This window comes from Typopeltis vanoorti, chromosome 20 (assembly GCF_054136105.1).
Source record: "Typopeltis vanoorti isolate ZY-2024b chromosome 20, IOZ_Tvanoo_1.0, whole genome shotgun sequence".
NCBI classification, from domain to species: domain Eukaryota; kingdom Metazoa; phylum Arthropoda; class Arachnida; order Uropygi; family Thelyphonidae; genus Typopeltis; species Typopeltis vanoorti.
The window spans coordinates 69,225,112-69,238,928 of NC_143568.1; the positions used below are offsets into that span (position 1 = coordinate 69,225,112).

The 13,817-nt window shown below is 35.9% G+C and overlaps 1 protein-coding gene across 1 annotated transcript in view; it reads right to left on the bottom strand.

The window, feature by feature from the left end:
- Positions 1-1,205: 1,205 nt before the first annotated feature.
- Positions 1,206-13,817, bottom strand: part of LOC150095542 (uncharacterized) — a 30,535-nt gene continuing 17,923 nt past the window's right edge. Inside the window, exons 4-6 of the mRNA XM_090409690.1 lie at positions 10,435-10,572; positions 5,291-5,425; positions 1,206-1,272 (exon numbers count right to left, since the gene is read on the bottom strand). Coding sequence (XP_090265816.1) covers positions 1,262-1,272; positions 5,291-5,425; positions 10,435-10,572 — 284 coding nt within the window. The 3' untranslated portion in view covers positions 1,206-1,261. The remainder of the gene's footprint in view (positions 1,273-5,290; positions 5,426-10,434; positions 10,573-13,817) is intronic.

The following is a 13,817-nucleotide window of genomic DNA, read 5'->3' on the forward strand; positions in this document are numbered from 1 at the left end:
CCCAAATATGTCCATTCGATTTGCAGAATTCGTATCTGTGTCATTCCAGGAGTATTTTTTTGACTTGCGCTCAGTGGACTGTTTTTAAACATCCTGGCAGGAGCTCAGTGCGCAATTTTCTGTCAAACTTCAACAGCAGTTGTGAACGCCCTCGATTAGCGATTGTGGTAGAAATAGAGCCTGATGCACTATACAAAGTACAGGTAACTCCATTCAAAGATTCTCATATCCGTTTCCATCACTTTGCGATTTGTGTAGCTGAGTTCCGGTTTTTCTTTCACCATGAAGATGGGGGTGTAGATGATGAAGGTTCCTTGTAGTTGGTGGATCGAGTGGTGGAGGCAGAGAGTAGTGGAGTAGGTTCCCTCCCTCGATGAGTCTTTGGATTCCCTGGAAGTGCTACGTAATAATAATAATAATAATAATAATGCTTCCATCATTTTAATTCCATCATCTAGACTTCATCTGGATTGAAGCGGAAGATAACAAGATCACTCAATTTTCATTATTGTTCTACACAAATATACTCATTCCATCCACATATACCTGGCTTGAATTGCAGTTGGCAATAACTTGAATTATTGCCAACTGCAATGAGGCTAACTCAATAGGCATCTTCTAAAATACTTCAATAGTTGAGAGGTCCATAGCATTTGTATGTCTTATCAAATAAGTTGGCAGAGGGGATTTCTTTGCGTACTCAACAGGTTGTGGATTCAAGTCGCGCTTGGCTTCGATTTCTTTAAATGTGTTTAGGAAGAAATTTAATTTTATCGCTCGGTGTGAGGCTACAATTCTTCCTTTCGGTTTAAGGCCTTCCAACGATAGCATACGCTCGCTCACGCGTGCACACACACACACACACACAAATTTTTTTAATATGAATCGCATGCATGAACAAGATGTAAACCTATAATACATTAGCATTAGTACAATATGCGGTCTAAAGACTGGATAATGAAAAGATTGTGCTTCGGAGCGCGCAACTGAGCTTTTTCAGGTATCCAGTACCCGGCACATCACAAGATGAATTTTTTTTCTTTTGTTTTCGCAAACATCAATTCCCTGAAAAGTGGAATTCGAACTCATAGACCCACAGTTCGTTTTTAGAAAGACTGAGGGTATGTTATCCGCGCGGCCAAATAGAGTGTGCCATTTATGTATTTGTAATGAGTTTAGCTGGCAAATTCTCTTGTTTTACTTACCTCGGTTTAGCGCTTGGTCGAGGATGCGTTTTAGATCGACGGTTCTTGGGATTTAGTTATATCATTCCTACAAGAATAAAAAGCATTATTCTAAAAAATCTTTCTAAACAAGTGATGAATACAACAAAAATAAGCTCTTTCCTTCCACTTATTATAGTATTTTAAATATTAAAATGAAAAACTTACAGGTGAAGTAGCTTTTATCACTTCATTTTAATTTGCGACTTCCAATGTCGTAAGTTCTATTCTTCGTTATGTTTGGCTTGTGATCCTACATATAAAAGTTCCTCAAGAGAGGAGCTTTGTATGTATGATATATGCATATTTTATATGCAAGAGTCGGGAAAGATCCCGATTATCTTAAAAAGAATGCCGAGTCATCATAAATTATATAAATCTGGCCATTTTATGAATAAGATTAAGCGAAACGATCAAACGTGATTATAAAAAAAATGCAAATCATCTCTCAGAATTGTTTGTCCTTAAGGAAATACGTAAGATTGTTTAAGACTGACTGGACATGAAAAACTTTATTAAAATAGTAGCTAGAATTTGTATAAGGAAAAATTGTCGTGCCACCTCAATATTTATTTCAATTGAATAATATGGCAAAACGTCAAAATTACGTAAAGGAAGTACATGTAACTATATTTTGACTTAATCGCATTTTGGCTCGATAAAATTTGGGTTACGTGTAGGATGTATAAAAGTTGTTCGGTTTTGATTTCATTTGAAATTAGTAAATTCATATGTAGGATCTGTTCAGATTTACTAAATTGTTTTATTGGGGATCGTTACTACTGACAAAATATTAGGATGTGTTTCCTATTTTTTTTTAATGATTTTATATAATGCTCTTTTGAATTACGTATCTGATGTGCATAAGATACCCAGTAAGGAAATTATTACCAATCAGAATATTGTATTTTAAAATTGCACCTTACTTAGAGACGCCGTTCGATATCACAAGTGAATCTAGACTTTTTTTTTTTTTTGCATATATTCTACACGGGCACTTTTTTTGTCTTACTTCATTTTACCATTAAAATGGTCTAATTAGAGTCGGTGATTTTGTGAAGAAAATGCTAAAAAAAAAGAATTATAACGACAATCAAAAAAGAATTTTTCACAGTAGGCTTGAAGTAATGTACCTGTGGTACATTAGTACAGTAATCCCTCGATTAATGCGCCCTCGATTAGTGCGTTTTCGATTAGTGCGTCATTTTTTTCGATACCCAAATTCGATTAGTGCGCCTCTAAAATTCGATTAGTGCACCTATATACATCTTAAAAATAAATGTTATAGGTTTTAAAATTTTTCTACCTGTACATTTTTATGGCTAATTATTTTAAAAAATCACTCACCAGAATGAAATAATTTAGTTAGTGATTTAAAACCTTTTACAAAGTTATTTTTAATGGCCTACTATACTACTTTCATGTATACATAGTGTATACCAGGGTTTTTTAAACTTTTTCTACGACGGAACACTTCGCAAATCCTGAAAATTTCACGGAACACCTTGGTTATTTTGTAATACATTAATTAATAATTAATTGGTAATTTAGCTAATTTTTATTAGTAATTAAATAATTGATAATTATTAATTAAACATTAATTAAACCATCATTATATTAATTTGTGCTGATTTTCATTGGCATATTCCATTCTAATCACCAAAAATGTATAATATTATAAGTACTTACGAGTGAATGCAGACTTTTTCTCCTGTGTGCTGGGAGTTTCCTTCTCCTTTTGTACATCCTGGAGATCGCTTTGTAGGCTGACGGTTGATGAATCACTATCTGTTCCGTCACAAACATCTTCAATAATACCAAAATTTCATAATACCAAAAGTAATCAAAGTGCCTTGTCTATTATTCATATCAGATTTTAACTCTGTATTCCTATTACTTTTAAAAAAAAATCACGGCACTCCGGTTTCAGAACAAGCACTTACACACTGCAATACGAACTTGCAAAGAAAGTATTCGGTAGTAATAGATTTCAGAACTGGATACAGAGACTACGTTGATCTTCAATTTCAGTGGGAAAATTTTCTTTATACTTTCTCACTGATTGCTCACTGGCATTTGCAACACAGATGTTATTTCGTTCAGTTTTGAGAACAGAGGATACGCCGCCCATTGTTGCAATCGGCTTGAAGGCAATTTTTATGATCGGTCATAAACGGCGGTATTCCCTTTCCCAAATGTTGAAAGGTTTCCATGCGTGAAAATTAACGATACACAGATGTTATTAAACGTTCTGGATTTGAGCTTTTCGACATATTCACGAATATTATTCTCCTCAGAATATTTCCACTATAAAATATTTATTCATGAAAAATGCTTAGAAAACTAAAATGACAAATTCCAGAACTCCTCGCAGAACACCTATTCACCCTCCGCGGAACAAACCCTGATGTATACTATGTTCCAAATTTTTACCGCCAAAACTTATGTCGTCTGCTATAGTACATCCACAGATTCAAGACCCTTCGACACTTCTGCGCATGTCACAAAAAGGAGAATCCATTCCGATAATAGGGTAATCAATCCGTATTGTGGGATGAGTTGTTTATTATTACACGTCGTAAAATTAACTTCTCTTTTATGATCATTGTACTTTTTAAAGTGGTAACTATTTTGCTTGCATAGCAGTTGGGCGATTTTATCTATTCCACGTGTTGGCGACCAATTCGTAATTCCTTCATTTCTTTCTCCCCTTCAATGATAACGTCCAAGAGTTAATTAAATCTCATTCTGAAGAATTAAGTGATTCCGACCTGCTAAATTTAGATGCACAGCGGGAAGATCCCGAAGAATATGAAGAAAATTTAACCACTGATAGTCAGCCGAAAGAGATTTCACAGAAACAATTTGAAAATATTTTTCGTACAAACGAAGTTTTTAAGCAGCAATGCTTCGAGGCTGACTCTGATGAAGAGAGAAGCAGTAAAATTTGCAGAAGAGTAGAAGAGGCAACAGGACCATACCGTCGGTTGTATGAAAAAAAGAAATAAAATGCCCGCCAAACTACATGGTTTTCCATTAACAAGGCCCTGAGACATACCCTAATTCTTTTATAAAAAAAAATGAAGGGTCAAAAAAGAAATCTGAGGAACGAATTATACTTTTTCCCATAGGTTATTATATTCGATTAATGCGCCTGTTTTAAAGAACGCATTAGGCGCACTATCGAGGGATTGCTGTATTGGGATTTCCGAATTGTCTAGGAATTAGATAATTCGAACCCAAGGTCCCTTCGTTGAGAGCTGATACACTAACCAATCAGAAGCCAGCAATATCATGCTTTTGCCCAACCAATTTTAGATATGAAAGTACGACGTAGGCTTGAAAAGGTTGATAATCTTTGGTCTTGATTACAATGCGTTATATTAAGTGAATGACATTGAGAAAGTATGTTTTATTTACTTTGTCACTTTAAAATTTTGTCAGTTTAATTTAGTGTTAAATAAGTCAATTTTAAATAAATGCATAAACTTAACATCTGAAATGCGTGCAGCAATGAATATCTTTGAACCGTCCCTGCCTTTCATAGTTCAATTAAGCTTTGCTGTTTTATTTTTTAAGATTTTTGGCGATTTTTTGGTTGTGAACTTAAGGCTTCACGGTATCGTTCATACAAAACGCAGTTCTGCGTTTAATATAAATCAACTATCTTTTTTATTGACTAATTTTAGCTGTAATAATAGTATACACAATGACTGAGGAAGTTTTTGTACGCCTTTCTCCAACTGATTCCGGAGTTAGTCGTTCTCTGGCACGGGAAAGTAGGCTTTCCCTTCAGCAACTCAAAAAGTTAGGGCTGAAGGAGATTCGCCTACTCCCTTCGGGAAATAAGGGACAAATGGTTTATTTATTTATGTGTTTTGTGATTTATTTCTACAAGCTACTTATTCCGCACATTAAAGAAATAAAAGGAACTAAGTCCATCCAACGATTATTTCTTTCTTTTCATTTTAGTTAATTAGTCCCTGCAATAGAAGATGATTGTATAGCCGGTTAGATTATGCTACTTATTAATACACCTAAATAGTTAATAATTATACTCTACCTACCTGTAGGATGGCAGTAATTTAGGCAACAATTATGGCAGCATTGCTGTCCCATACCACAGTCGCTGGATGAGTTGCAGTAGTATTGAATGGGGCGATCGCAGAGTATACGCGAGCAATCTGTTTGGCCACAAGTGACTGAAATAATATTTTAAAGCAAAAATCATTTAATTTTTTAAGGGAAAAGGGAGCTGTTTAGGATACAATTCAGCAAAAAATATGCATACTACCAATTAATTTATTATGCAAAAGTTAAATATAATCTTCCCAATATCATGATAAAAAAATTCTTATAGTAAAGTTAAAGAGTATTTCTGCTAGATTTGCAGAAAGGTTTGTACTATTCTCTAATTTCAGCAGATCTTGATTGCTCCAAAGAAAATCAACGTGTGACGAAGAAACTATTCAAGTCATATCAAACATAATTTGCCAATATTTCGAGAGCAGGATTAACTGTCTGCTTAATATTTCGTTTGTGATCACATGATCTATGATCATAGCTCTGCATCTTTGCAGTGAAGTGTGCGACAACTAATTGAGTCAATGTAATCCCGGAAGATATATTATTCATGTACAGTATTTTATTAGTTCATTTTTAATTTTTTGAAACACCACTATTAGATGGAGCTGTTTTAAAACGCGTTGGTTCTCCTCAGAGATGGACAGGACCAAAATGATATTAGCGAATTCCAAATCGAGTGGATAATATTTGCAGTGGAGAGGACTAGCAAGAGAACTGTTAGAATATTGACGGCTCTCAAATTTCTTTCTCTATCTGATCAAGAATGAGCGTATAAGAAGTTCTTCTCAAATATTCTTCTCAAATATTGGAACAAGAATATTTCATAAATATACAATAATATTTAAAATATACAAAGTAACAACATCGCTCTGACCGGAGAGAAACGAATTATGGTATTTGGGATCAACTAAAATTTGTGCGTCATTCCAATCTTAATTTAAATACGACCATTTCGTAATAATAAAACTACTGTTGATTAAATTATACAAACTTTTGTGTTTATGTTAAATTAAAATGTGTACTGCAGCGCTTCCCAAACTGTGGGACCCGTTAGTTTTGTGGAGGGTGGTCGTGAAATAATGAAAACAAATTTAAAATGTTTTAAGACTAGGTAGATATTTTTTAACTTAAAAAAAAACGTATTTCATTTTTATTATATCTTTTTTGTTATTTTTAATATTTTAATGGAAAAAATCACACATTGGTGTTGATCCACAAATTTTGTTTCCTGCGTATTTCGGCGCTTAATGAATATTGTAAATATTCATTAAGCGCCGAAATGAATGAAACTTTGAAATGAAACTTATACGAATATATGCTTATTCGTATAAGTTTCATTTCAAAGGTATTGATAAGAAGCACAAAAAAAAACTTACAAATGCAAAATCTTGCGCGCATTTAATTCTGCGGAGGTCGCACTCGACAAAATTGCAGCGTAGGTCGCATGTATCTGAGAGATACATTCATTAATATTATGTGCTAAAATGCAATAAAACTTAGGAGAAAAAAAAACACTGCAAATATAATACGTGATGGTTTATTTGTTTTCAGTTACAATTTAGAAATTACTGAACAAAGAAACAAAGTGAAAAAAACAACTAAACCATACTATACTGACATCGGAATTCGCGGTATCTCTCAGATACAATTTACTATCGAATATTGTTATTATTATTATTATTATTACGGGCAACTCCAATGAGTCCTTAGACTCATCGAGGGAGGCCCTAACATCATGTCAAGAACAGGTATTTAACATTCACACAGTATCTATCATACTTCGCTTTGAACTCATTTACAGACCTGGCACACACAACAGACTCTGGCAGCTTATTCCACTCATTCACCACTCCCCAAGTAAAAAACCTAGCTCTAACACCCTTGCTAACCACATTCTTGTCCAGCTTCCATGGATGGCCCCTAGTGCTCCCACCACCAGTCCTATTCTCAAAAATATCTTGATTTTATAGAAACCTTATAGTAATTTGAATGTCTCAATCATATCACCCCTTTTCCGCCTATCAACTAATTTCTACAACCCACAAATCTTCAACCTGTTCTCACATGGTTCATTCCATAGACCTACTATCATCTTGGTCACTCGTCTCTGGATCCTCTCCACCTCCTGCTCATCAAGAAGAGACCCTGGAGCCCATAACTAGGCACAGTAGTCTAGATGGGGTATTATCAAGGCTCGATACAGAAGAACAATAACCTGTTTGCCTATGCTCGTTAAAGTATTTTTCAGCAACCAAGTGATTTGATGAGCTGATTTGGCCACTTTTGCGATGTGCCCTTCAAACTTCAACTCCCTATCCACCAACACTCTCAAATCCCTCGCCTCATCAAACTCCTGGAGTACAGTTCCACCAATGTGATATACTGCTGCTAATCTTTTCACTCCAAAATGCATAACCTTACATTTTGCCACATTAAATTAACATTCATTATCCTTAGCCCAGTCCTCCAAACTATCCAAATCATCCTGCAAAATGTTGACATCCTGTGCATTCACTATTGCTCTACCCAACTTTGCATCACCAGCAAACAAATGAACAGTTCCTCTCAGATACTTCCCTATATCGTTGATGAACAAATTAAACCCTCCGATCCATCTTACCAACCCTATATCCATTCCTATATGCTGCAATTTACTGATTAAAATTCCATGTGGTATCCTGTCAAAGGCCTTAGCAAGGTCCAGTAGAATCACTGTAAACCCATTACCCTTATCCAGTTCTGCCGTCACTGTGTTATAAAATGTGAGCAAGTTACTGAGGCATGACCTACCCTTCACAAACCCATGCTGTCCCCGATACAGTATCCCATTTTCATCTATCCAATTTTGTATTTTCCTCTTGACTATTTTTTCCAAGACCTTGACAACGATTCCTGTCATGCTGATCGACCGGTAATTTTCAACAGCAGTCTTGGAACCTCCTTTATGCAGTGGAACTATTTTCCCCTCTTTCCACCCCCTTGGGACTAACCCAGACCCGATGCTCAAATTAATCAAAATGGTCAAAGGCACTGACAATTCTTTAGCCGCTTCTCGTACGACACGAGCTGGTATACCATCCAATCGCACAGATGTATTGACATTGAGGTTATGCAATAGACTACTCACCTCCACTTCATTAACCACAATTCCCGTATAATCTATTGGTTTATTCATCTCTGCAATGTCACCACCTGGATGATATACTCTTGCAAAGTGCTCACTCAGTAACTCAACTATATCAACTGATTCGGTTACCTCCCTACCATCAGCATTATTTAAAATCATTCTGCCATATACATTTTTTCTTTTACTTGCAACATATCGAAAAAACTGTTTTGGATTCTTTTTAGCCTGCATGGCTAATGTTCTTTCATAATCCGCTTTTGCTTTTCTTACCACACTTGTTACCCTTCTGGCCTGTTCATGTGCCTGCAGGTCACCTTTCTCCTTAAATTCCCTTCACAGTTGTTTCTTTTTTTGCAGATCAAGCTTAACGGTGTTATTCATCTATTTAACCCCTACTTGATTTATTATTCGGACTCTAGGTATACAGTCAGCCATTGCTTCATGCAAACACTTCTTAACTGCCTCTCATGCACTATCAACTTCTAGCCCTTGCAGTTGTACATGTCATGGCACTGAGCCAAGCAAACTTCTAAGTTTGTCATACTTACCAACCCGGTAATTCCACGTGTTCCCTGTCTTAATTGCAAATTCCACACCTTTAGCCACCTCCCAAGGCAGGACTCTATAATCACTCTCACGAATTGGTGGTAATGTGGTCATGTGCGTTACAGCCACATTCTCAGATGTGATTACTAGGTCAAGCACTCTCTGTCCCCTAGTAATTTCCATTACATGCTGTCGCAGATAGTTATTCCTTAATAATCGCATAAAATCCAATTCCTTCCTCCCATGTGCCCTCTCCTCCTTCCAATCAATGTTACCATAGTTGAAATCTCCCATAATAATTACCCTCCTTCCCCTCATTTCTTCTATTTGCTTATGCATACTTATCTCCACCAACTATTCCATCACCTTGTCTGTAGCAGCACCCAATTGTATATTTTGTTCTGCAGGCCACAATCTCACACCAAATAACCTCAAATGTGCTCTTTTCTCTATCCTACAGTTCAACTTCTCTCACTTTCGGACGCGAATAGCATTCGCTGAATCTCTTCAACATCTGATGGATTATCGAATCGATATATTTTTCCAGCCATTTTCAACGGTAAATTAAAAAAAAAATAAATAAATATACCAATACTATACTGACATCGGAGGTCGCGGTATCTCTCAGATACAATTTACTATGAAATATCATGTTAAACCAAAATTGACCTCATAAACAGTGTGGAATATCACTCGTAATATATGCATGCGCAGGTACTCATGACCTCTAAGCTATACACTGGATATGTGTAAGAATAAATAGATCAGCTGCGACCTCCGCAGGGTTAAAGCGGCCAAGTTTTCGCGGTTTTAAATTAATGTTTCATTACTAGTGTACACAGGTGCGGCAATGCGTGGGAAAAAATACGCTTGGTGTGTATGTTTTGAATTGAATATAAATACAACAAATATTATAATAATATAATATAATAATAACAATAACATATATTATTATATATTAGGATTTTTTTTTCGATGGGGGCCGTGAAATCTTTTAATTTTTCCAAAGGGGGACTTGACATCCATAAGTTTGGGAAGCACTGGTCTGCTGCATAATCCAAAAAACCTTTAGTTGCTGGATGTATAAGAATACTATGAGCATTGTACTTCTTTATGATTGTCTCAGATGAGTTCCATATTCATTTGGATGTTGGCAGATTATGCTAAGAACGGAGGACTTGTGTTTGCCTGTAAGTTATCATGTTATATTATTCTGATGAAAGTGTCTCTTTCTTATGAAATTTTGCAGATTGGTGATTATTTTTGGGGTTGAACTTAACCAGATTACTTCTTCCGATTTCAAGGATTGTGCAGCAAATCCAGATGATTTGTTCAACGAAAGGTTATCACTAACATACAAGAAATGAATGAAAGAAACTATTAGAAATTCCATCTCTTCGGGATCGAGTTTCTAATGGTGACCTTCGGATATATTTATTTGGTTATACTTACATGAAAAGCAGGCCTTCCTCTCGCAACACTCATTACAGCAACGCTGTCCGTTGCGGCAGTCTCTATCAGTAGCACATTCCGACGATATATTTTCCGGGCAAACATGTCTAGGGCAGCTAAACTTGGGACATTCAAATGCTTCAAAAAAAAAAATAAATAAATAAATAAATGTTGCTTATTTCTGTCTAACATTTTATTTTATTTTTAATGTTAAGCTGTTTAGAATTTAGTGCTAATGCTAATAAATGAACAATAAAATAGCGGAAAGATAACTGTATTGTCGCTGTGGAAGTCGCTTTTGCCTTCATGGCGTTGTAGGTTCGATTTTAGTTGCCTAGTAGATGGACTTTTTCCAAGTTTTTAGTTTCGGGCGGTTCCCGAGTTACTCGAGGCACCGGCAAATAGGGTTTTTAACCTCGTATCTAAAACGAATCGACTGTAGAACTCGTGGTTACACAACAACAGTTTTAGGGTTTTGAGGCCACGAAACTGCAGCAATTGCCACCCGAATTCTCTCTCTCTCTCTCTCCACCCTTTCCTTGAGAAGCCTTGGTTCACTGATAGCGATAGCTTAACGCAGCGTTTCCCAAATGTTTCCTACGACGGAACACCTCACAAATCCTGAAATTTTAACCGAACACCTTGGTCAGAGTAGAGAATCATCAGTCTCATATTCAATGTAAAGCTAAGTGCACACTCTCGCCGAAGCAGGCTGTATCGCATCGCAAAAATGCAACAGCGCACATTATAGGCGTTCCGAGCAGCATCGCATTGGCCTTGCTTGTGACCGCACGTTTACTATAATAGATACCTCCGTACTTCACTCGCGCGCGGAAGTGTCCACAACCACGGGCGGCTGAGTCAAGGCCAGCGAACGCTGTCCTTGATAACAATCTACATGCAAAATGAGGAGCACCTGATTTACAAACAAGTTTGAACTTGTTGCAGCATTTAAAACCATTGCCAGCTAATATTAATTTTGATAATTTTCCACTTAACACAATTTGGGAAACCCTGGCTTAAAGGATGGAAATTAGTTGCGTACCTTTCTTCAAATAGTTAGTTAGGGCTAAAAGGAGAAAAAACAATTAATTGAACTATAATTATTAAAAATAATTCATTAAAATTCTACAATTCATCGAAATAGCGAATCATCGATAGCAGATCACTTAAAAAAATCAAAAAATTTCATCAATGCTTAAAATCTTTTCAGTACTACTTAAATCACTCACTGTGTTATCTGTTACAACTCTTGCAACTCCCATTATTTTTTAAGTGAAGATATATTTTTTTAAAAGAAATCACCTAACTCCTTTTATTCCGTATAGAAAGTGGGCGAGGCCGTTTTAGCCCTACTAACTTTTGCAGACTGAGTAGGCAGTTCTCTCCCCATTGGTAGCCAATTACAGATAGCTAACCCCTCGCTATCATCACTAATTTAAGCAGCCCTCAGTGAAGACACAGCTCAACAAGTGCCGCCATCTCGTGGTTCATAACCCTAACTATATTTTTAATGTCTGAAACAGTGTGGTTTCTACGGTTGATTTTCTTGAGTTCAAGGGACGAAAATACCCGAGTTTTCTGCACTGAGAGACATTTTTTTAAAGAAAAAAAATATTAAATGACTAAAAGCCGAGAGATAAAAAGTAAAAAATACTATTTAATTAAGAACGACTAGTTTCCTCTTTATAGAATACTTCTTCGGGTGCACAATAAGAGGGAACAACCAAAAAAATTGCAAAAGAATAAAAAAAAAATCTATTAAAGCATTAGAGTATTGACATTTGAAACTGTTCTGTGTATCTCATTTTTGAGCGTGCACATGCGTTCAACATCTCGTGAACGCCCAAGTTGGATGGCAGTCTGAAAGATTATAACTGAAGTTTGTTAAGGTGTACAGGAAATCCTCGCTTAAAGCGATTAATTAATCCGTCAATTATTGCGCGCTAAGCGAAGTCGCATTAAGCGAATACATTAAACAATAGGAATAATTATAATTAATCTCTGTTAGCGTAAATCAGGAAACAAAATTAAAATAAAAGCTATATTAGTGAATAAAATTATCAAAATTAATAAAAATCAATTGCTTAAATTTTTATTTAAGGTCTAAACATTTGATTGAACTACTTTTTTAGCTAAAAAAAATAAATAAATATGTTTGAATCGTGCTCGACTTTTTCCTCTTGTCATGCGATTTGCGTTAATTCGCGATCGCTTTATCAAGAATTCGGCGAAGAAGCTTCGTTCCATATCAGGATCAGCATCAAACAAAACTTCCGTAGCATACTCAATGTGATTGAAAACTAGCTGAAGTTCTTTTGCAGTTAGCTTCTTAGTCGTAACATTCTCTTCTTGTTCGCACTCCGTATCCTCTTCATATGCATGCAGTTCTAGTTGAAGGAGATCATTCTCGCTTAATTGTTCTGAACTGAAATCAATTGTGCTCATTTCATCAATAATGTTAGATCTTGGATTTTGCGCACGATAAATTACATAGGATTGAATTTAAAGTCGCCTTCTGCATTGCCTCCTAATAAAAGCGTAAGACAATTTTTAGGTATTTTGTATCCTGATCGAGATGCTTCAGTTTTAGATAGGAAATGTGTTGTTGGCATACACTTCCAAAAGAGACCAGTTTCGTCGACGTTGAATATTTGCCGATCATCACAATCACCCTCCTGAATTAACATTTGCAATTCTTCAAGAAACTTGGCCGCAGAATCTTCATCAGGAGATTCTCCAGTTATTCTTACGTTATGCAGTCACGTTCGATTTTTAAAACGGACAAACCATCCTAAACTCCCAGTAAAGTTTTCACATTCCTCTTGAAATTTTGTCTCTTTCAATGAGGTAAAAATATTGAGCGCTTTTGCCTGAATATTCCATGTACTAAGAGGTATTCTTTTTTTTTTGGTTGTAATCCTCAATTCAGAGTGATAGAAGACGCTCCATTTCGACCATTAAATGGCTTTTATTTTGAGTTATCTGCATGCTTATAGAAGCCGTAGCAACTTTTCCTTGTTCTTTGTATTCTTTGCTTTTATTTAATATAGTCCAAACTCGCTGTATCCCAGGTCTCGCATTATCATTGTATTACTAGCGGCACTTTCATGTCCCTTAATAACTTCCAGCTTTTCCGCTCGCTGCAGATTGGCGACAAAAAATTTCGCGTAACGTAAAAAAATCGCGTTAATTTATTAATCACTCGCTTAAAGCGGGAAATTTCTTCTTTTCACCGAATCTCAATAACTAATTATTACATATCGAATTTGCGTTAAGCTAGGTTTTTCTGCATTTGATTGAGGAGGATTTCTTTGAATTCCACAATCTTTTTCTTTCCAGTTCATCATAGCAGGGAAGGATATTTTCAGATTTGTTCCTTA